At 36.4% G+C, this 22,521-nt stretch overlaps 1 protein-coding gene and 1 long non-coding RNA gene across 10 annotated transcripts in view; both read right to left on the reverse strand.

Annotated features, from left to right (window-relative positions):
* Window positions 1–22,521, reverse strand: part of LOC143217054 (uncharacterized) — a 73,054-nt gene that overhangs the window by 22,856 nt on the left and 27,677 nt on the right. For all 9 annotated transcript variants that reach the window (XR_013010713.1, XM_076440775.1, XM_076440787.1 and 6 more), the window contains one exon: window positions 22,287–22,493. Coding sequence is in view for 8 of the 9 variants with exons in the window: in XM_076440775.1 (XP_076296890.1) it covers window positions 22,287–22,493 (207 nt within the window). In the remaining variant the exon portion in view is untranslated. The remainder of the gene's footprint in view (window positions 1–22,286; window positions 22,494–22,521) is intronic.
* Window positions 3,257–22,280, reverse strand: LOC143217228 (uncharacterized). The gene is made up of 2 exons (XR_013010754.1): window positions 16,767–22,280; window positions 3,257–8,227 (listed from the first exon to the last, which is right to left on the reverse strand). It is a non-coding gene; the product is annotated as an uncharacterized LOC143217228 (long non-coding RNA).

The following is a 22,521-nucleotide window of genomic DNA, read 5'->3' on the forward strand; positions in this document are numbered from 1 at the left end:
CCTGGTTTATGTCAATGTTAACGGACCGTTAATATAATCTGGAACGGTTTTTTGTTCTGTGGATATATATAAATAATAATCCTCAGACAAGTGTCGTCAATCAACAACTACAAAAATTTCCAGAATATACTTATATTTTATTGCGATGGAAACTCTATAACCTACCAGAATAATCGGAAAAGTATTGTTAAATATATACTGTTAAATATTGTATTGCATATGGTAAACCTATATTGTACATATTGTTGACATACTTTGCATACTCTTCGTACATATTAGCATACTTTACGTACATAAACGCCGTGTAATTCTCGTATGTTTAACGTGCACAAATGTCCGCAGTCTATCAATAACATGGATATAAAAAGAAAATTTGTTAAAAGACAAAATGTATGGCTAGTCACACCGATAATACGTTCGCAACAAACAGTTACAGTTTATTAAAATCATGCAGCGCTATATGGCGTTATACAACTGCAATTGTAAATAGTCTTTTAGTTATAGGACATTCGCTGCAGGAACGATTTTCCTGTGAACAGACATTTATAAGAGGCTGCGAGGTAAGCGAATGGCATAGCACAGTGTTTTTGCTGATGCTATTTTGTAAAGTGAACCGCGAAAATATTTGAATGCACTTTAAAACAGTTTTACATTTTAACTTTTTTATGTTAGGACCAAATGACCTGACTTTTTTTTAGCAATTAGAAGAATTGATTTAATAATTACGTGCAAAAAAGATTTTGAAAAAATTGCAATTGCTAAGAATTACATGAGAAAGTAAAAGAGGCACCGTTTATAACATTTGTATTAGAGCCAGTAATGAAAATTTAAAATATGCGTTTTGTAGGTCTATGTTAGTTATGCAGAAGCTGAAAATTTCATCGAAATCGGTTGACGCAGGAAAAAACGACACGCATCGAAAGATGTAAGAATCTGCGGATTTTAAGCAGAAACTGACCAAAAGTCGCGAAAAACTATGATTTTCTAATTCGTGTAGCTCGTGTGTATGTTAATCGATTTCGATGAAATTTTCAGCATGTGTGTATAACTACTATAGATCTACAAAACGTATATTTTAAATTTTCTACTACGTAGTTAACATTCGTAGAATCTAGAAGCGCAAATAAAAATGTTTCAATGATTTTTATAATGAGATTGAGTAGGAGCAGATGTGAATAGTGCACAAACTATTGACTTCTCGAGAAGCGTTTGTTACTCGTGCGAATTATAAATGATTTCTTGCGAATGTAGTCTGAAATAAATTTCTGCAGCGAACAGAGCATCCAGGTGCGAAGAATATTATGCCGGAATTCATTGAACTGACACGGACAGTTATACCTAGGACCTAATTTTAACGGAAAACTGTGCTTCTCCAATTGGCTGTCATGATATCTCAATAATAAGTTTATTGCCTCTTCAAATTTGCCACGCATATAAATTAGACGTTCCTTTATCTTGTGACCTAGAATTATGTCGATTCCGACAATAGTCCTCTCTATTGTTGGTGGAAGTTACAAATTTCATCAATTTCTGTCGCATACGAGTGTCGCTTCGTTAAAAATATGTTATTTCCGTTCATTCTGGTTCACAAGATAATCGTGTATTTATATAGTTTAAAATCTCCTCCAATTTTTGTTTGGAAGATGTATACAGTCTAAAATAGTAACGATTGCGTAAAAATTACATTGTATTATCTTAAAATATCAATAAATATGTGCAAGAATGTTAAAACCCTTGATCCATAATAACGTAAAAAATTGTTTGCGTTAACAATTCTCTAAAATCGACGGCTTACGATTCGTCGATGCTAACAATACAATCAATAGCAGAAAGTATGTTTAGCCTGGTTTGGTAATAGAATGAAAGGAACCGATACGAACATTGCATTACAACTATTAGGACCGTTAATAATAATTGAACCTTCTTGAAACATAGGTAGGCTACAGTGGATCCATGAATTCGGGAATAATAGTTCGGTATTCTACCAACGATTATGTACGTAGAAGATAATGCGAGATATTAAGCGACCATGTAGATATATTCCTACCGAGTGTAAATCAATTATAGAATAAACTATAATAGTAGTAAATATATACCTGAATCTATAGCAAGCCTGGGTAACTTGCGGTTCGCGAGCCGCAGATGACTCCTCTCCCTACTCCTGGGTCCTCCCCACCAAACTCCTGTGGAGTGTAGGAGGGGGTTAGGGAGATTAGAAAGCCGTGTGTTCTCGCAGTCACGCGAGGAAAATTACGGTAGGGGTAATATGATAGTGGGGGAACCAGTACTCTAGTAGTGGGAGTCGTGAAACGACAGCAGGGAAGAAGTTGTCCAGGCCTGATCTACGTATAGTACTACACATACGTCCACCACCTTCCCTTCGCGATAAGACGGCGAACTTTAAAGTGTATTTATGAGCGTTTATAATACGAAGGAATCCTGTCTATTCCTACTTTGAAACCAAGTACCTAAATATGTCATGAGCGACTCCTAATTTCCTAATAATACTCGTAACTAGACTGCGGATTTTGTACATTTATAACAGAAACACGTACAACTTAAAGCAGTGGACATATCAAAAATATTTAAGCACATTGATGTATTTGTTTCAGCTTAATGGGATAATTTAAAGAAGAATACAGTTTTTATTTGGCTTCTGTGTCCTGCAATCAATGCGAGCATTTTTTATTTTGCATTAAAGATCCGCAGTCTACTTATAACAATGTTTAGGTGATGATAGTCGAGATGGAAGCTAGTTGTACGAGACTTTCCTTCTAACTTGCATGTTAGGGTGGACCTTATTTTTCGACCATGAAATTTTGGGCACGCCTCCTCCCAATGTTGTTCCATTTTCTGTCTTTGTTTCCTAGAAAATTTAATGTTTTTTCGCAACTTCAACGTCAATGTGGCACGTCTTCCCCTTATCCGATCAACTACATCTATTGCAGGAATTATTTTCTCACCCAATGGCACAATTTTAGGGGGGAGGGCGTGAAAAAAATCTGGCAAAAATAAAGTTATAAAGCTAAGGTCCACCCTAGTGCCTATAGTCAGCATTGATGACCGACAGACGAAACAAAACCTTTGGGAACTTTGGTAACCCGAAGACTCGAGTCTTTCTAAACTTTGTGTATTTTTAATTTTATGTATGCCCCCTATACTTCTCTGCATTTATGCATCACCACCGTTATTGTGAAGAATTACGTTGAAAATTATGTAGAATATCTTTTTCATTCGGTATGAATTTGCAAAAATATTCATGTTGAAGGTGTGAAACCCCATCAGGTCAGAAGAAGAAGCTACCAAGTGAGAGAGAAGGGAGTGGGAATTTTTCCCAAAGGTGGGGGAACGTACTCTTAAATGCTACCATGTATCGCTACCATGAGGCGACCGCTAGTTTTTTGCTCGATAAGGCGTTGTGTAAATACTCGCGTGTAACTATGCTCATGAGTATATTAAGCAACACCCGCGGGGCAATCGAGTAGTTGGCTAGCCCCGCCGTTTTAAATATGCTTGCGCAAAAAGAACCTTCCATTTCCGATCCGGAAGTACCATTTCAGAGGGTCATTCGGGTGTGACACAAAAAATTCCGATTACTTCATGGCTTATAGCCAGGTGTAGTGCTTGTACGCTTGAGACGAATCTTGAATCTTCGATGTACAAGTTTAGCAAATCAAATCAAATAGTAGCAATCGAAAGAACTGAATTTTATTTTGTATACCGAGTTCTTGTCAATAGTATCCAGTCAATTTGCCTCACTTATTCGTAACTTTTTACGAGTTCCATATGTACAAATGTTAAATCTAGTATAACAAAGTAATCCGTGGATGGCGGTGCCCGAGTCTATTTTGACCCAGCACTTCAAAGGCATCATCTAGGTACTCGGCGTCTGGTGATTAATTCAAGCGGTAGGCTATTTAATTGAGCGATACAACAGTAACATGATCAACGAGTCTACGTGAGATTCCTCTAACAATATGAAAAAAGTTTTGTATACTTCGAGTGTATTTCTAAGGATTACTAATACGATTTACGGGCAACGCCAGTGGAAGTTTATTACGTTTTGCTTTGAAGCATATCTTTCACGACACCGCTCCGATTTACTTACTCGCGACGACCGAGTTTCGAAGGCTACGCCCCCTCGACCCGGCCGCACGTCTCGCTCCCCGTGGCGCCTAGGAGAACTAGGACCGCCACGGGGAGCGAAACGCGCGGCCGGGTCGAGGGGGCGTAGCCTTCGAAACTCGGCCGTCGCGAGTAAGTAAATCCGAGCGTTGTTTTACGACAACAAAATCTTTCAAACTATTAGAAAGTAATGGAAGTTATAGGTACCGTTGTTGGACAAAGGCTGGTATAGAAACAAGAGACTTTCATCTTTCCCGAAAGGATGAAAGGTACGGAAAAATTGAAGGCACCTTGTATAGACGATTAGTTAAAAGTAGACTTCGGATCTTTATGCAAATTGCCATTTTCGTAAGACATTTCATAAAAATCAGCCCGAGGAAACTTTTGCTTTTGCAATCAACAAGATCTGCGTAGTTCGAATAATATAATAATATAAATTTTTCATCGGCATACGCTTCGTTACTATAGTTTCTTGTATTTTTACAAGTTCTCGCGTATCATAAATGCATAAATATCCGTAATTCAATTATAAGTATCTATATATATATTTTTTTACGAATAAAATAAGCACTTAAAGTTAAATATTAAAAAAAAGGAGTGTTCAATCGATTTTTCTGGAACTTTGATACATTATCCTATAATATCTATCGTTATAGCATAAACCACGATCATCTATAAATATTGGAACTCTTTATTCTCCATGTCGTAAAAAGATTCGAAAAGTGAAAGCTTCAATACTTGAACATTTACGTCACACAAGTAAGGATCTTTTAAGATTTATTGTTTTCGATGAGTCATGCACGAGAAGTACTGCATACCAACGAGGTAGAAATACTGATAGTATCGAAACTCAATTAAACATGAATACCATTTCTTCTTTTAAGTTGGAAGAAATTCTGTTCTCTCTTTCGTTATCAATAGACAGCGGATTTTATGCATTTATGACAGAAACGAGTAGATGTAATTTAAGATAGTAGAAATATTAGAGGAATATAAAAATACTATTATATTATTTTCAACCTGTTATACATATTAAGATAGAAAATCAATTTCTATTTCACTCCAGTTTGTTGCAATTCAGGTAGAACATTTTTATTTTGCATAAAGATCCGCTGTCTAGTTATCAATATTCCAGCATTAAAGTAGATGTAGAGCTGAACAAATATAAATTCTCTGAGGAAAATCATAAAGCAAGGGGTTTAAAAAGTCGTTAAATACTATAATATTTATAATAATAGATATACATTACTAAAGTTCGCACAATTTTTCGACTGTCACACCAGAATGATCCCTTAATTCAAATTGACCCGCAATAGAGGGGACGTAGGTGATCGAACTCGCGCAGAGTTGGCTTCTATTACGCTGCAAATGACATTTTTCAAGGGAACATATATATCGTGTGTCTCGATCTATTAAATATACAAAGGAGACTATTATGTACACGTAACAAAATATAAATTGCTATGGAAATCCGTTATCAAATAATTATGCGAATTACGTCTAACCGTGATAACACGCTAACCTAATTATAGTAGGGTCACTGTGGACACGTATGGAAGCTATTCTACATAACATCTATCACATCAAATCAGAATGGAAAAATAAAGTATTTGGCATCGTACGTACGCGTCTATGTATCGTACTTCTAATGGAAGTGTTGTAGCGCTAACTAAATCACAGCGAAACGAACAAGCAAATCAAAGAAGCGAGCGACCAATAGTCTTCATGCTGCTCCTACATTTCGGGAACGAAGACGAAGAAAGCTGGAACAAGCTGGACACCGACTACCAACTGGAATAGAGTAGGTATTGTCGACGATCGATCGTTCCCATTCGTGCTAACGATTAGCATGTTCATATAGATAATAATGATAATGGAAGTATTCTAGCACGAACTCTTCTACTTGTGTCTTATATTATCGAGAAAGCGATCCGATTATAATTGGATTGGTTAGGAGACTAGAATAATCCACTGAGAGAAAAGGACAATCAAACCGATCGGACACGTTCGGCTTGGGAACTTCGACAAGGACGAAAGTTATCGGACGTGACGGAGACTCGTATGAAATTGGAAAAATAATATCTATCATCCATGCTACGTATTATTATTGTTATCATTATCATCATCATCATCATCATCATCATCATCGCCGTCATCTTGTGCTAGCTCTTCCGCTATTCAACGATTACAAATTCCTCTTACGAGTAAGCTAGTTCCTCCCTTCTGTCCCCAAAGTATTCAGTCACAACTATTTCACGTAGGAATTTTCGAAACGCGTTTCCCGGTTTATACAGGGTGGACCACGAAGCGTGATCAGCTTAGATTAGTCCGTTTCTTAGCTAACACGGTTCAAGGAGAGCCTTAAAATGGTTACAACTAGGGATGGGATCAAGTTCTACCAAGTTTCATAACCAAGGTTTCATTTCATGGGTTTCGATTACTACTTGAGAGCAATAATGTTTCAATGATTATATTCGAAAAGTATTCATTTTTTATACAAACTTTTATCGAACCTCGGAATGAGTACTTACAAGTTCCGAAAAGATATTTATAAGTACTTCGATGTTGAAAGGAATCGAATCTTTCACAAGTAGTACTCGAAACTTGGAAATCAGAACTGCATAGTAGGTTTTAAGCACCTTCTTTATTAAATTCGTAACTATTTCAGAATAATATTTCCGATAGATTATGAAATTATTAATTAATTAAATTATTAATTAATTAAATTATTATTAATTAAATTATGCATTAGAGGACAACATAATTGATTTTAAAGGTAATAAAAATAATGATTAGAAAAATCAGAGAATTTCCGGTACGATATTCATAAAAGTTTCGAATCTGTTCGACCAAGATTCGAATATACTTGTAGAGAGTTCGAATTCAATCAAAGTTCGAACCTGTTTGCGAGGTACTTGATCCCATCCCTAGTTACAGCCATTCATACACTTGTTTAGTACTAGTACCAAAGTTGTCGACTCTTTTTTTCAAAGTTATCAAGGTCACCTTCAGTTTTTTCTAGGTAAACCTACAATTTTTATACGCCCATATTTTTTTATGTTTCTTTGGTTTGGATGGAGAATAAATACTTCTCTTATATACTTATAGTATATAGTATCTCCTAAAAGATGGGTGTAAAACAATCACCTATGAAAAGCTGAAGGTAACTCTGGAAGATTTGGTATAATCAGCTTAATGCTGTCCTTGAACCATGTTATTTCGTCTGTCCACCCTGTATAGTATCATCAAAATACTATTTGCGGTGCCCCCTTTGTAAAAACGCGAGCAAACACAAATAAATTCCTTCGAAAAGGTTCAAATAGTAAACAACCCTCGTTTGGGGATGCATCATTCACCGAACAACGCGCTCGCGAAAAAGAAAAGACAAAAACGCGGGCCACTACGACTTTACCGGCTCAAATTTTCAACATTTCCCTTCAGAAAATCGAGATGAACAAATTCGGATGAACCGGAAAACTTGTATGTTTGGTTGCGCGCGCAGACCAAGGGGACAGAGGACAGCGAGGGCATTCTATACTGTATACTAAATCGAAAGTTATTCTTGCGTATACTCGGTGAATGTACGCTCCGTCTCGAAACTTTGCGATCATTTTGAATATTGTTTAGACTTTAGACGGTTCACAGGAGATAACAAAGTTTTGGATTACGTAGCCTAGAGGTTCGTATCTTTGGTATTACCATATTCCGACTGGAAACGTGTATAAAAGCTTTCTTTCAAATCGCAGTTTTCGCTCGTGTATCGTCAATGGTTTTTTTTTTTGGTTTGTTTTGTTTATTTTTGTTTTTCATTCTTTCTCTCTCATTGTCATTCTCTCTCTCTTTCTCTCTGTTTCTGTTCGTTCACGTCTCTGCTCCTGTACGTCCCTGATCCCGTATGCCTGATTTTTGTCCCTAAGTGTACACGTCGGTGTTCTCAACGGTATGCCGACATAGTCGCTGCGATTAGTGTGGCAGTTCGCTAGTCGACAGAGAAGGGCCGAGAGGTTGTGCTCGCTAGTTAGGGTATGTCAGCTGGTAGTAGTCCCCACCCGCGGAGTCCTCATCGGGGCTTTGCAATTGCTTCACTCGCTTTATTAGCGCGCTAGAACACAAAATACTATCGCTGAATTCACGTCCTTTGGGCCTTCTTTCTTATTTTAGTTAATTTTTTTTTTGTCTTTTCTCTCATTGTACACGCATCTCATCTCATTTTTCCAACATCCCCAGACATACACAGTATCCCCATCGAACTTGAGCACCTTAACCCTCGCAAAGCGGATACTTTTGACAACATCAGAAGCTAGACTCATTCAAATTCTCACGCATCAATCTCTCTTTTACGTACGTTTCAATCCTTAGTTACTCGAATTAATATATATTCGGACGCTCTAAAAAAGACGATAACTTTTTTAACATTGTACTATAGGATTTGAACTTTTTTTGGAAGCTAGAGCAATTAGTTTACTACAGGATGTGAAAAGAAATTTTTTTCAAAAATAGCAATTGGTCGGAATTGTAGAAAAAATACTAAAAGTTGCATTTCAAAACATTCTTACGTGGACCTATATTGAAAATTTAAAAAGTATGTTTTCTAGTATTAATGGACCTATTGTAAATGGCCAATGATTTGAACTTGCTTCTAGGAAATTAGAATTCAGTTGGAACGATTGCAAATCCAAGTCCCGCCATCCGAGGGTTAGATATCTCGTTTGATAGACATTCGAGGCTTTCACGAACCGACACACAGCGGTCCGGGCGGCCGATCTAGCAGTTTGTTAAGATTTTAGCACTATTTGGAAGTTTTTAAGGGTATAACAATGTAGGTCGTTGGATTACAAAGTCAAAAATATACATAGATCTGGAAAAATTAAAGTGACCTTAATTTTTTATAGAATTAACATTTTTTTCAATTTTTTGTATTGACATTTGTAGACCGCTAAATGTCGATTAACTTCTGTTTAAAAAATTTTTCTGTCTCACTATCGTGATCCATAATCGTCTATAATAATCCATGATGGTATTAATAAAATGTTGATTTTTAGATACTTGTACAATTTATATAAATCTGATTAATCTAATCGTTTTCGAAGGTGATGGACATTTAGAAAACAATATTATGTACATTCGATAACCATCAATATCCACTGAAGTATCTGTGACACTTTAAACAATAATAATTCCCGAAACAAGACGAAAGTGGAAATTATTGTTGCGGCATCATACAAAAGGAAAAGTATACAGAAAATATTCAAATTTGAAAAAATGCGGAACTATTTGGAACTCGAAAGATATTCCATGTGAAAGGGAAATAATTTCGACAACTTTCATTAGTCCATTAAGAATTACTTATTTAATAAATGACGAACTGTAATTCTAAAGCATTTTCAAGATAAAGAAGAAAGTTCTTCATTAACAAGAATAATTTGTTAGAAACATTAAATAGGTTCAGTATCGTTCACAAAAGAACATTAGTAATTTTTTTTTCGGTCGAAAGTTATATGCACAAAATTCTAATTATAATTTTATTATATCATTAATATTGACATTTTCGGCATCGCTAAACATTTAGAAAGTAATGTATATACATTAAATACCGAGACAAGTCATTTTTTACCAAATGAACTGCTGGATCGACCGCACGGATCACTGTGCGGCATACAGTTTGTACTGTTAGGCGTTCGGGTGTAAGCCTTGTCCTTTGGCAATTATTTTCCCAACGTTCCGCATGCATTGTAGTTAGCTTCGTCAAGGATAAGAAGATGAAGTATCGCTGTAACGCATGCGAAACGTTCAGAAAACAATTGCAAAAGGACAGGGTTCACATCCGAAAGCCTCAACGGGAAAGCCTGTGCCTCCGTAGTTATAGATAACAGAGGAAAATGTCAGAGGAAAATATGATTAATTTCGAGCCAAACCACGGACGGAGACCCTCTCTCTTGATCAATACTACTGTATGTATGCATAAACGTACGTATATGCCTAGGATAGTTGCAAAATAAAATGTGCTACCTGTACAATTCGTGAAAACGTTCCTCTGTGGGAAGGGAGTACACCGGTTAATGGGGTAGACTCGTTTTCCCAGAATTGCAAGGAGATGGGATGCGCGTTCTCATTTCTCGATAATACAAAGATGGGAGTTTTCAGTAGTCAGAAACGCTAGAAAAAAGATCGATCTAGGCCGCGATCGCCCTCAAAATTCTTATTTTTATACAGCTGCGCAAAAGTATGTGGACACTTCCTTAATTCTTGTAACTACCTGACAAAAGTTATGATATCTTTGGTAAGTTTGATTACCATGTATGTATTCCGGTTCGTACAGTGTTAGAGAACATGTTTTAATAATAATTCATCAAATATCTCACCGATAATGATAAAAAATAATTATATCTTCTTTTCATCTACATATCCACCGCGTGCTTTTATAACCGCGTTTACTAATCGCGGCATCCTGGCTATTAAGTTTTTCATTATTTCAGTATCAATAAGGTTCCACTTAGATTCTAAGATTTCCCACAAATATTTTTAAGATTTGTCTATCTATGTGATCCCATAGTTTTTCTTTTATTTATTTAAGAAAGTTGAACAACTAAATCGTCAATTTAGTACTATCAGAATACATTACATACATATTCATAATAGAATTTAGCAACAAATATTGTCAGACAATAAAAATATACATTATACATCACTTTCATGAACACGGTAAGTGTCCACATACTTTTGAGCGGCAGTGCATTTTCATAAAGCTGCGACAGCTACATGCTTTCGAATAATGCAAATTCGCCTCGTAAACGTAAAAATAGGACTTTCGAGGGCGATCGCGGTCTAGACTGATCTTTTATCTAGCGCTTTCGACTACTGAAAAAACCCCATCTTTGCATTATCGAGAAATGAGAAGGCGCAACCTGCACCCTTGCAATCCTGGAAAAACGAGTCTACCACCTTAATCAAATTCGTTAGCGTTGCACGAGAAAGAGAAGCGTGCTTGTGGAGTTACACGCAGAGTCGCCAGACCTGTGTCCCCACTCTACCTTCCCCTTCTACGACGCTATTCCCCACGCTCCCGCCGCGGCCCGGTCACATGACGCGTTTCATCTCTGTCGTGCGCGTGTCCGGTAGCTGAATTCGTGCTCCATCCAGTGTCGCCAGGTCGAGAAAATCGAGGGGAAATAATGTACCCCCTCTCCGATGACCAGACCAGTCTACGGCCCCAAATGTCCGACTTCGATTTTGACAATTTTTTGTGATACGATGGTATATGGATCCCTAATGATGTGTGCAAAATATTAGGTGTAGTTACTCAATAGTTTTAAAGATATAAACAATTGAACTTTCACGCACAACCTGCAATTATGGTATACAAAAAGGTATGAAAGTTTAATTGTTTATATCCTTAAAACTATTTAGTAACTACACCTAATATTTTGCAGACATCATTAGGGATCCATATACCATCGTCTCACAAAAAATTATCAAAATCAAAGTCGGACACTTGGGGTCCTTCCCTTATTAGTGGGGGACGTTGGAGTGTGCTCATGGTGTTGGAATGGGATAGTGGAAGGGGAAAAGGAGGAGAGGAAAAGGCATCCGTTTGGGTAGCTACCTGGCGACACTGGCTCCATGCCCACATCTAGCGACTCTGGTTACAAAAGCAACGGATAGACTGAAACGTTGACAAACTGTCGGAAGCCGACATTGTCAACGTTGTCACGGTTCTCACGCGCAGGCTCGAACGACAAGGCAAAATGAAGACACGGTGAACAAAGAATCGCGCGAAGCTAGTACACAGTTTTTATTATAGTGCGACGAACCGTTGTGTCAGTAGTTGCCCGACCATTGCCTTTGTCATTCTCGAGGGTAGTTTCTCTTTTAGCAAACTCTCCCGGGGCAACGTTCGTTGTCTCGCATGACGATCTCGTTCGGTTTATTTTAACGACGATGATACGCGCGTCAAACGTAATACAGCAACATGTCGTCAAACGATTAAAGCACACAGGATGAAGAGCATCGGGTTGGGACTGGTGACATTGGCAAGTGTACGATTAACCGTTAACCCTAGCGTAACGCTCGTGCTTCAGAGACAGGCTACAGATCGTACAGACGACAGGGATTCAATGCGACACGCACCACATTCAAAGAAACATCTTTCGTGAAGATAATTCAAGATTCCAATGGAAAATGCCAGCTCTCTAGGGGTTAAACGGGGTGTTCTCTTTATCTCGAACGTTCGCAATATCTCGTACGAAATTGATCCTACCAAAAAAATGTTTCAGCTACAATTTTCGGTATGAAATGCAAATTATATTTTTGCAGATATTCGATGAAGGAATATTTCAGTCTAGTTCGTTCTTTCTTTTTGTTAAACGGAATCCAATGTATCCGGAATTAATAATACTTCATCATCTTGCAGTTTATTATATTCGTTCGAGTATTATAATATATTAAATGATAATATAAAGCTCTCAACATTTAACGACGACTCTGTATATTTTATTTGTAATGATTAGACGGCGGTCTTTGTGTTAATTCTCATTCTTGTGGTAGAAATAAAATGAAAATACACCCGTCCCTCAATTTACGCGAATATTCGTTCCACGTGGATTTGATTTACGTGAATAAAAAAAACGTGTAAATTGAATCTCTAACTTGATAAGGTTGCAGAGGCCACACTACTCCTAATGTTTTCCTTACTTTCCGCGTAAATTGAGGTAAATTTGCCGCGTAAAACAAATACTCGCGTAAAAAATTGCGGCGCAAATTGAGGGACGGGTGTATTATTGATTTATATTAATACAAACGTGTCTTTAGAAACATGTATGTCATACATGGATAAAGATCTGCGGTCTGGTGATTTCATCAAATGTCAATATTACTAATCTGTATCAGACACATTCTACACGTACTGATACTACAAATAAGTGTACCGAACTGATTACGAAACACTATAAGAGAGTGTTTACACAACAGAATACTCACATCAAGGTTGCACATGATACATCAAACGTTATTTAGAAGGAATTAAACAAAGAGCTGTTTATCGAAAGAATTACTGAAACACAGAAACCCGGCTGCGACTCGGAAATAGGGTGACATTAGACGACAGCACATTTTTTAGTCAAATAAAGTTTTACGTAAAGTTTTAAGTAAAATGCAACGGTGACATTATACATTACACTGCCCTTAGTAAAGTCATGCAGAAACGAATGCGAATAAAAGTTTTTGGTATCCCGTGGAGTCGTTGGAGTTTGCAAAGTACATAACTTCAGTTCCTCGTTCCTTTTTATAACAAGAAAGAAACTTTGTAAAGCTGAGTACAGAGACGTAAAAGTAAAGAAATAACACTTTAAAAATGACCACAGGCAGAATATTTAACAATTTTAAATACGTAACATACGAAAACGTTGTATAAATATAATCATTGACATTAATTATTCCCTTATAAAAATGACAATTTTATTCAGACTTTGTGCAGCTCCTGTTGTAATATGTGCTCTACTAAAAATAACAATCATTTCTTATGAAATTATTTTTATTACATCAATAATCGTAAAATAAAAAATCTGGAACCGGTCGTTTTGACCTATGATGATAGGTTCAGTGTTAAAACAGAAACAGAAACCACAAGCCTGAGACTGTAGGAACCATGAGATGATAAAGTATTATTAATTTTCAGAAAATGTTCGACTTGCGGTATGTATCTCGTGTGAAAGGGGAAGAGCGTAGACTGGTGTGTAGGTGTAAATGAAAAGAATTGTGCGGAACACACAAGAAAATTGTTTTGGAAAAAAGAGTATTTTTCTACAATTAGCATCGCGATACTCTGCAGTTCAAGTCAGAGTCGCCAGATTAAGACTTGTGTCCCCACTCTAGCTTCCCCTTCTACGACGCTATTCCCCACTTTCCCGCCGCGGTCCGATCGCGTGACGCATTTCGTCTCTGTCGTGCATGTATACGGTACTGGCAGAGAAAGGGTAGCTTTTTCCCCTGAACTCGTGCACTCTCTCCTCATCTGGCGACTCTGGTTCAAGCGAACAAGCCAGAATATCGTTCATCCGAAATATTCGCAATACTAACCGATGCTTCGTGACTCTACGTTTGCAACGCTAAGGAATTATTATATTCAATAATGTTACTATCTACGAGTCCAATCGGCTACGATCTTAAATATTGGGTTGGCGAGAAAGTAATTTCGGTATTTTCAGGTGAAATAAAACCCAATTTTGGGAAAATTTTGGGAAAAGCTACCAGAAAAATGGCAAAAGATCATCGAACAAGATGGAAAATATTTTACTGGTTAAAGTTCACTGCTTGAATGGAAAAATTGACTGTTATTTCACCTCAAAATACCGAAATTACTTTCTCGCTAACCCAATACATTGCAGACTGAAGTAAAGTTGTGAACGACCAAGGAAAGAGATCTATCGACAAATCGTTCGAGTTGTCATCGTCCGAATATTATCGTACATGCAGCATATACAATAAAAAGCGTAATTGAACGACGGGAAGATACGTGGCAGCTATGGGAGATAATTGTAAAAAAGAAATCGAGCGGCGGGAGAATACGAGTGTAATCCAAGCTACGGAAAAACTTGCGGTATCTGATGGCGATGAAAAAATTAGCTGTATCAGATTTTATCGTATATCAAATAACAAACAGCTGTTTCTTAACAAACAGCACGCAATAATGTGTCATTCTAATTATTCTCGTATCTACTCCGAATCACGGATGCTCGGTATCGGGGTTAAAATTTGAATTTTAAAATTGTAGAATCTCTCTAGTCCGCGAAATTCTATAGTTCAGTGTTGATATTTCACTTGTTCAATGTTGGAAATGTAAGCGTACTTTTGCGAGCGACTCAACTTTAATATTGACGAGTGAGATAAATGTGATATTAATTTATCCTGATGTGTACAAGGTGTTGAGAAAGTAATGGCCGTTTAAGGGTGATTCTTCACGACATGTTGTACGAGTATTGTGTATAATCCTCTCCCTAAAATCGTTTATAACAACAAAAATTAATGTTGGACTTTTGTTTACGTCAATCTACTGTACTCGTTAAGAAAGTCATGGTTTTTCGAATAAACTGTTTTAAACTTTTGGAGGTTCTCAGTTGCAAGAGGACCTACTGGTTTTGTAATGTTGAAATGCCATAAGGCAGAGTAGGGCAATAATCAACTAATATTTAAAAATGACTAATAGTCTTTTTGAATGTTAGTCATAGTAAAATAGTCATTGGTCAAAACTTTTTGATTAGTTAGTGATAACTAGACTGCGGATTTTATGCGTTTATGATAAAAATGGGTACGTACAATTTAAAGCAGTGGACATGTTAAAAATATTTAAGAACTTCAATATATTGGTTTAAACTCGATAGGATAATTAAAAGAAGAATACAATTTTTATTTGGCTCCTGTGTCCTGCAATCAGTGCAAATATTTTTTATTTTACATAAAGATCCGCAGTGTAGTGATAACTAATTAATAATATTAATGTATGTTAATCGCACAATAGTGAACTATTAATTCACTAATAAGCAACAGCTAACTATTTGCCATTTAGTTATCACTAACTAACCAAAAAGTTTTGACTAATGACTATTTTTCTATGACCAACATTTACAAAGACTATTAGTCATTTTTAAATATTAGTTGATTATTGACCTACTCTGTCATAAGGGCTTTGTCGATAGAATAGTACTGTAGCATGGGTGTCAGTGAGGCAGGGTTATGAAGTCAACATCTAATTTCCTTGTCACAGTGCCCTTTGCCGATCAGGCTGGCCTATCGACGTGACTCTTACGGCATTTGTGAAAAAAACTGCGTTATAATGGAAGAGATTCAAATATTTAGCAAAATAAGTATATGTTCATTTTAGTAGCGAAGCTGAACCAAAATATTTAAGAAATACCGTCCCAGTATATGTTTCACTATCCTTCAAATAAAAAAGACTATTATAAATATTATTTTTGAAACCTTTCACCCTAAATCAAATATTTTAATATTAAACTCACAGACACGGTTTAAAATAAAATAAACTATTTACTCCTTGAAATAGAAACATTCTAGTGTGCAACAACGCAGAGTGCTTTCTAGTCGTAAGTAGACCGGTATATTACAGCATTAGGTAATCTTCGATGAAAGATAAGCACCTAACAGTGCCTTTAGAACAGAAAGATGCATTAATGTTAACACTATTTTCCGTTTCCGGAATACCGATGGATTAACCGTTAAAAAATGAATGTTTCCGTCTACTTCAAGGTTGCTGATGCTCCTCAGTAATCCATTTAACCTTTCAGTAATTCATTTGAAAATTTTGTTAAACTAATCTCTCCGATATACATCGATTCTCTGATTAAGTTCCATTGAACAATTAACAATTGAATTTTACCGCCGCGAGCTACAATAACGTTATTGCATTTTTGGGTCTTATTGTTCCACCCCTAATCAGGTATTTTTAACGTATTTTTCTCATTTTTATCTATGTATTTTTTAAATTTGAACTCGAAACAATTTCTTTACAGAGGGTTGAATGAAGGTTTTGAAACGCTGGGCTAAAATGGACCCTGACACTACAATCTAAGAGTTTTAACAAGACATACTATCACTGTTAATCAGATAAAGTAATCCCCCCAGTGTTCTACCTTGAACGTTCCAACGAATCTTTGTTAACCTTCCTAATTATACGTTTGGAAATCGTAAATGAACAACACTGATCTTCTCTCGACACTAAACATTAAATCACTCGAACAGTTGCTAAGAGGTAGCTGAATATAAGCCGTCGACGCACTTCCACTAACTTGACTGTTTATTGTTTCAAACACCTCACGAAGTTTTATGAAACACTGATTAGATGAGTCACGTTATCACCAGAGAAAATGTACCGGAAAAAGGAGTACGTAAACTGCCGGAGCGCACACGCGTTACTAACAAACGCGACGCGTTTCAAGCTCGAGTTCCCGGCTACACCACGATAGCGATCTGACAGTGACTCAACGAGTGGGAGAGAAGCTGGTTACTAGGTAGGGGTTAGAAAGTGAATCGCGCAGCATGCTCGAAAGCGTGCAATAATGTTGAAACTGTATTGCTATAAAAACCATGTTTTGTCAAAACCAGGTAAGAAATGCGATAATTATTTACGAAAGTAATAGGCACGTCTCACCGATTTCAACGACCTTGAACAACATTCGAAATGCCTCATAACTTATGAGTCATAATAGATTGATCCCATAAAAATTATATTTAACAAAAAGTTTCTTTGCGTGAAAGGCTACGTCATGTTGTGCAAATTATTCTTTGCCGATATGTAGAATGGTCGAGGAACATTTCAACGCGAAGTTCGTTTTCGATTCATCAAAGAAAAAAATGAACTCAGCCTTCAAATTTTCCTCGCACCTTCCTATATCTGGGAAGAATAATTTGCTCCACATGACGCACTTTTTCGAACAAAAAAATTTTTGTTGAAGCAGCTTTCTGATAGAAGAATTCCCCTTTCGAATTTATAAGGTACAGTAGGACCTCGATTAACCGGCTTGATCGGGAGACAAATAGCCCGAATAAATTAAGGCCCGATAGATAATCGAGATCCGAGGAAATAATTAAAATGTACATTATATTCCAAAATAAATTATTTATTTTTGAAAATTTATTTCCCTTCATAATATAATCATATTTAAACGTATATTTGTTTATAATCGGGATCCGGTTAATCGAGGTCCTACTGTACGTATGCAAAGTGTTCGCGTCATTGAACGGTGACTAATTATTAGCAAAAAAATGGAATGGACAAATGTTTTATTGTTCACCTTCGTTCTTCGAAAAGTCTGGTAAATATTAGATGATTGCACAAGTTCAATGGTTAAATTTTAAAGAATACAAATTTATTAATCAATCATACATGGAGTCACCATTCTTTTCAAATTGTAGAAAATTTAACAATTTTTTAATTTTAATTTAACCAATCTTTAACCAATCTTTAAAATTTAACCATTCAATTTTATTTTCAAATCGGGCACGGACTTATGCAATCATCTGATATAAAAGAGTAGTAAACACAACTATGTTTATTAGAAAGGAACAGTCAAACCTCGCCTCTATAATTGTTTTCTAATATTCAACGTTTCGAAGAAATGCGTTATACTGTGCATTAAGTTATTATAGAACATCCGCTATACTTGTAAATGTCAAGATATGTGCAGTAAAGTCTTGATCTAACAATAAGCTTGATCCTCTGTTCCGAGCTATTTTTTCATGACTTCACCGATCGCGGAGAACGTAGAAAAGAACAGTACATGTAAACACGAACCGCACGCCGAAAACCTACTGCATACAGTCAATTAAACTACCAAATACAGTTCAAATTATATCGGATTAACGTCATTGTAATCAGAAAAGTGCCACAAATGTGCGCATAAAATCCTCTGGCGATTGTAAACGATTCAAAGTAATATATGTATGAATGATACAAATATTATTAGTATCTCTCTCTCTCAAAATCAATAACTTCTTCAAAATATTATTATAATCTAAGAAAGAAACAATGGACTTGTGATAACTAAAATACGAGATAAATATTATAGTTTTTATTGAAACCTCTCTAAATATCTAAAAAATCATTCATTCGTTTTCTCAGTACATTTACAATGTCAGCACTTGTAACTATGTATAAAAGTCAATATCCTCTTGAATATCATTATAATCTAAGAAAGAATTTAAAAAATTAAAGAATCTATTGAAGAATTATATAATTTGTGATAAATAAAATACAAGATAAATAGTTTTGATTGAAATCTCTCTAAATATCTAAAAATTACCCGAATAGCGTTTCATCTCGAAGCGTGACGGATCAGACTCATTCACTTCCCATCAAAAATTGTGTACGCGATGCGCCTAAACAAGTTTTCACTTTGAAAATAATGAAAAATAAAGAAGTTTTGAAGGTTCGCACTAGTAGCTTGAGATTCTCCTCCTGTGGAGGGGGTAGGCGAACTGTCTAAGATCATACAACTCCATCCGGCTTAGATCAAGACTTTACCGTATGTACAAACTTCCGTTTGTAAAAAGTACGAAACCGTGACCGTCACGAGTGCGGCAACGTGAAGACAGCATCGGTACCCGATAAATATTTAAAGTCGATTTTTGAAAGAAAACTTCCATCCTCTTTTCTTTTTGCTCACAGAACTTCCTGCTAGGCTGTTCCAATCCGCGACAGCCTGTGCAGTTCACGCCACGTGGACACGTAAGAATACTATGGAGTTATTGATTTCGGGGCGAATGTTCGGACAACAGTGATATCTCGCACGAACAGACATGTCTGTACGTCTAGAACGCAGACTCAATGTTTCGTACGAATGAATGCACGCCACGCATGCAACGCACAAGTGTCTGCCACAGTGCGTAGCATGTTCGAAACTCTGACACATTCGACATATCTATGCGTTCGATCGGATGATCGCATTATTTCACAACACAGGCATTGATCGTAGTGGACACACGATACGTGAAACTCAATTGAAAAGTGAGACGGTCTTATCGTCTTAAAAAAGCATTGAAGCTTTACGTTGCACGTAGATTTTGCAGTCTTATCTTACCTTGAGTATTACTCTCGAAAAACATTTTACGCGTTCAATAAATTCAAATTTTTAAGCTGTTCTTCCTTGCACGTAGATCTACCTTAAGAACATTACTTGCACACAAAATATTTAGAGAATATGCCCAGCATGTTAATGCCGATTTCGGCATTAAACCGATTTCGATTTCAAATGTATATGTCGCACAAATCTACAAAACGAATTTTTTTAATTTTCGATACAGGTCCAGATAGAAAATTTGTGGAAAGTAACCTCTAGTAATTTCTCTACGATTTAGATCGATCTAATAACCTAATCGTTCTAATTTCTCAAAGTCGAAGCGTATACTCCGATTTCAAACAACTTGACATCAAGTTTCATCGAGATGTCTTTGATAAAGTTCTAGGACAATGCAACATACTACAGTAAATTCTCTATCAACGCAAAAAGGTGCTACACGATGGACGCAAAAGAAATATCCCCTCCACTGTAGTAATTTGATCTCGGCTCGGGTATATCGGTGTGAACCACTACTAGGCCCGTGTGATTAATTGACAATGAACATTTCGGGCGCAAGGAAGGACAGCGTATGGGAAAGAAAGAGACGCGGAGAGTCGCAGCCGCTTCGGTCGCGTGCCGTCTTTCTTTACACGCGCTGTCCTTCTCTACGTTCGGCTCGACCTTTGAAGCTCAAAACAATAGTGTCCCTCTACGATCGATGCAAACGAACCTCCCCGAGGCTTTTGCGTCGATAGAGCATTTACTGTAGTTGTCTCAACGTCACAGTTCAAAGAACCACCAGTATTAGCTGAGATCAACTCTACAGGAACAATTTTAGATCAGAGTTAATAGTCATAAGCGACAATTAAGTCGCAATCTCTAGCAAAATAATCCAGTCTCTATGTCTAATTATTCATCAGCTTTTTACTACACATGTAACAATTTTTAGTTAAAAAATATGTGAACGAATGTATTAGTCACTATGTGATAACAGATTTAAATATAATAGTAACCACTAATTAAGAAGTAAGAATATTTGGATTTGTTTCAAAGCTTTGCTGTTTCATAAACAACGTTAGTATAATTATTGGACACTACAGCTTTTTCCCATTTCTAAAATCGAATTTTTCGAACACAAAGTATGACAAAAAATTAATTCTTTCTCGTCTGTACTATTTATTGCTGGAATCATTATGCAAGTAAATCAAATGGAAAGCTATATATTTTGTCTTAATTAAGGTATTGAAATAGACATAACCACATTGAATAACGGCAAAAAACTGCCCATGAATATTTCATGCAGTCGATTTTCAGCTGTCGTAAAGAAATAGCAAATAATATTAAATGTAAATGTCATTTGTTAATAGAAGCATTGCTGTACTTTTGTCCAATCATTCATCATGATACACTTGTAGACGGACTGGGATATTTCTCTGTAACAACGCTGTACAACTTACCTTATCGATCCAATAGTAAAAATTCTATAAATTCATTTAAGTTATGAAACATAGACTGATTCGTGTTTTTACGTGACTCTCGCATATTTGCAATGTGCAAAGAAAATAATATGTATAAGTGTGTAGCGTCTAATATGCTTTTAAAATATTAACGTCAGTATCGTTTTTCTTTTTTCAAATTCTCCCAAAGTAGTTCAACATTTCACGTCGTCGACGAAAGTCTTCAAACACAGGGTAACAATCTGCCAGGCTCGAAATAGCCAAATTGAAATACCAATTCTCCCTTCAATCACGAAACTTTCAACACGATTAAATAACTTTTTATAAAATCTCGGGGGAAATTTATACTTTGTCGCATTTAGATTGCTTGGTACTGAACATTAACATGTAAAGTGTAAACTCGCAGCAAAGCAACATATGGTGTTAACTATACAGGGTCTAACTAAACCTTGTCTTGCAGTACTTCTTATGCAACCTTGATCAATGGATTAAGCATGAGCGTTTTATTAACACAAACAACGCCTAATACGACAGTATTCCGAAAATAGTACCTAATAATTTCATTCGTATAATGTCTTATTCGATCGCATTTGCATTAGAAGAGACTCGCGCGAATCCAATGACAAAAGTGTTACAAAAATCTCATAAAAAATAATCGAATTTATGCTGCTTAGGAACACTTTACTCAACTGTTTATTGTTTTTCACTTCACCCTTTCGAAACAAGAAGAGTAAGTCTCTGTTCACCTCGGAATATTAACTAAACTGGCACAAGGACATTTAAAAAGTGAGACCAATGTTAATGTCACACACTAACATTAAAAAATGACCGAAAGTAGTGATAGCATTCCCGTTCCTCTACAATTCAATTCATTTTTCCATGGGGAATTGTCTGACTCTCGTCAAGAAACATCCTGTATGAAGAACGAAACATAAAGAAGCGTATTCCAAGCTATGAAACGTTTAAACATGTTAACAACAGCCGTGAGAACACTCAATAACGCTTAAGATTAATTTTCACGGGACTTTCAAAGTTTACCAGGTGATATTCCATATTCTGAACTAGCATAAGCGCATGCAGTATCTGAAAATATGTGCCGTATGGAGCGATTAGAAACGTGAAAAGTTGATATACACACCCCATTTCGTTGGCTGCTTGATTATTGTTATTGGCCGATTCACCGTTCACATTGTTATTAATCGTGTTCGTATTATTAGTTTGCTGCACCGATTGACATGCACCCAACAGATTGCTCCACCGTCCCATCACATGTTCACCTTGTGCTACCAAATTGGAAAGAATTGGGGGCTCGTCCGTATCTTGCATTGCTGCGGTCGCCTCCATTCTAAAATACAAAGAAATTTCACTTGGTT

Source organism: Lasioglossum baleicum, chromosome 2 (genome assembly GCF_051020765.1).
Source record: "Lasioglossum baleicum chromosome 2, iyLasBale1, whole genome shotgun sequence".
NCBI classification, from domain to species: domain Eukaryota; kingdom Metazoa; phylum Arthropoda; class Insecta; order Hymenoptera; family Halictidae; genus Lasioglossum; species Lasioglossum baleicum.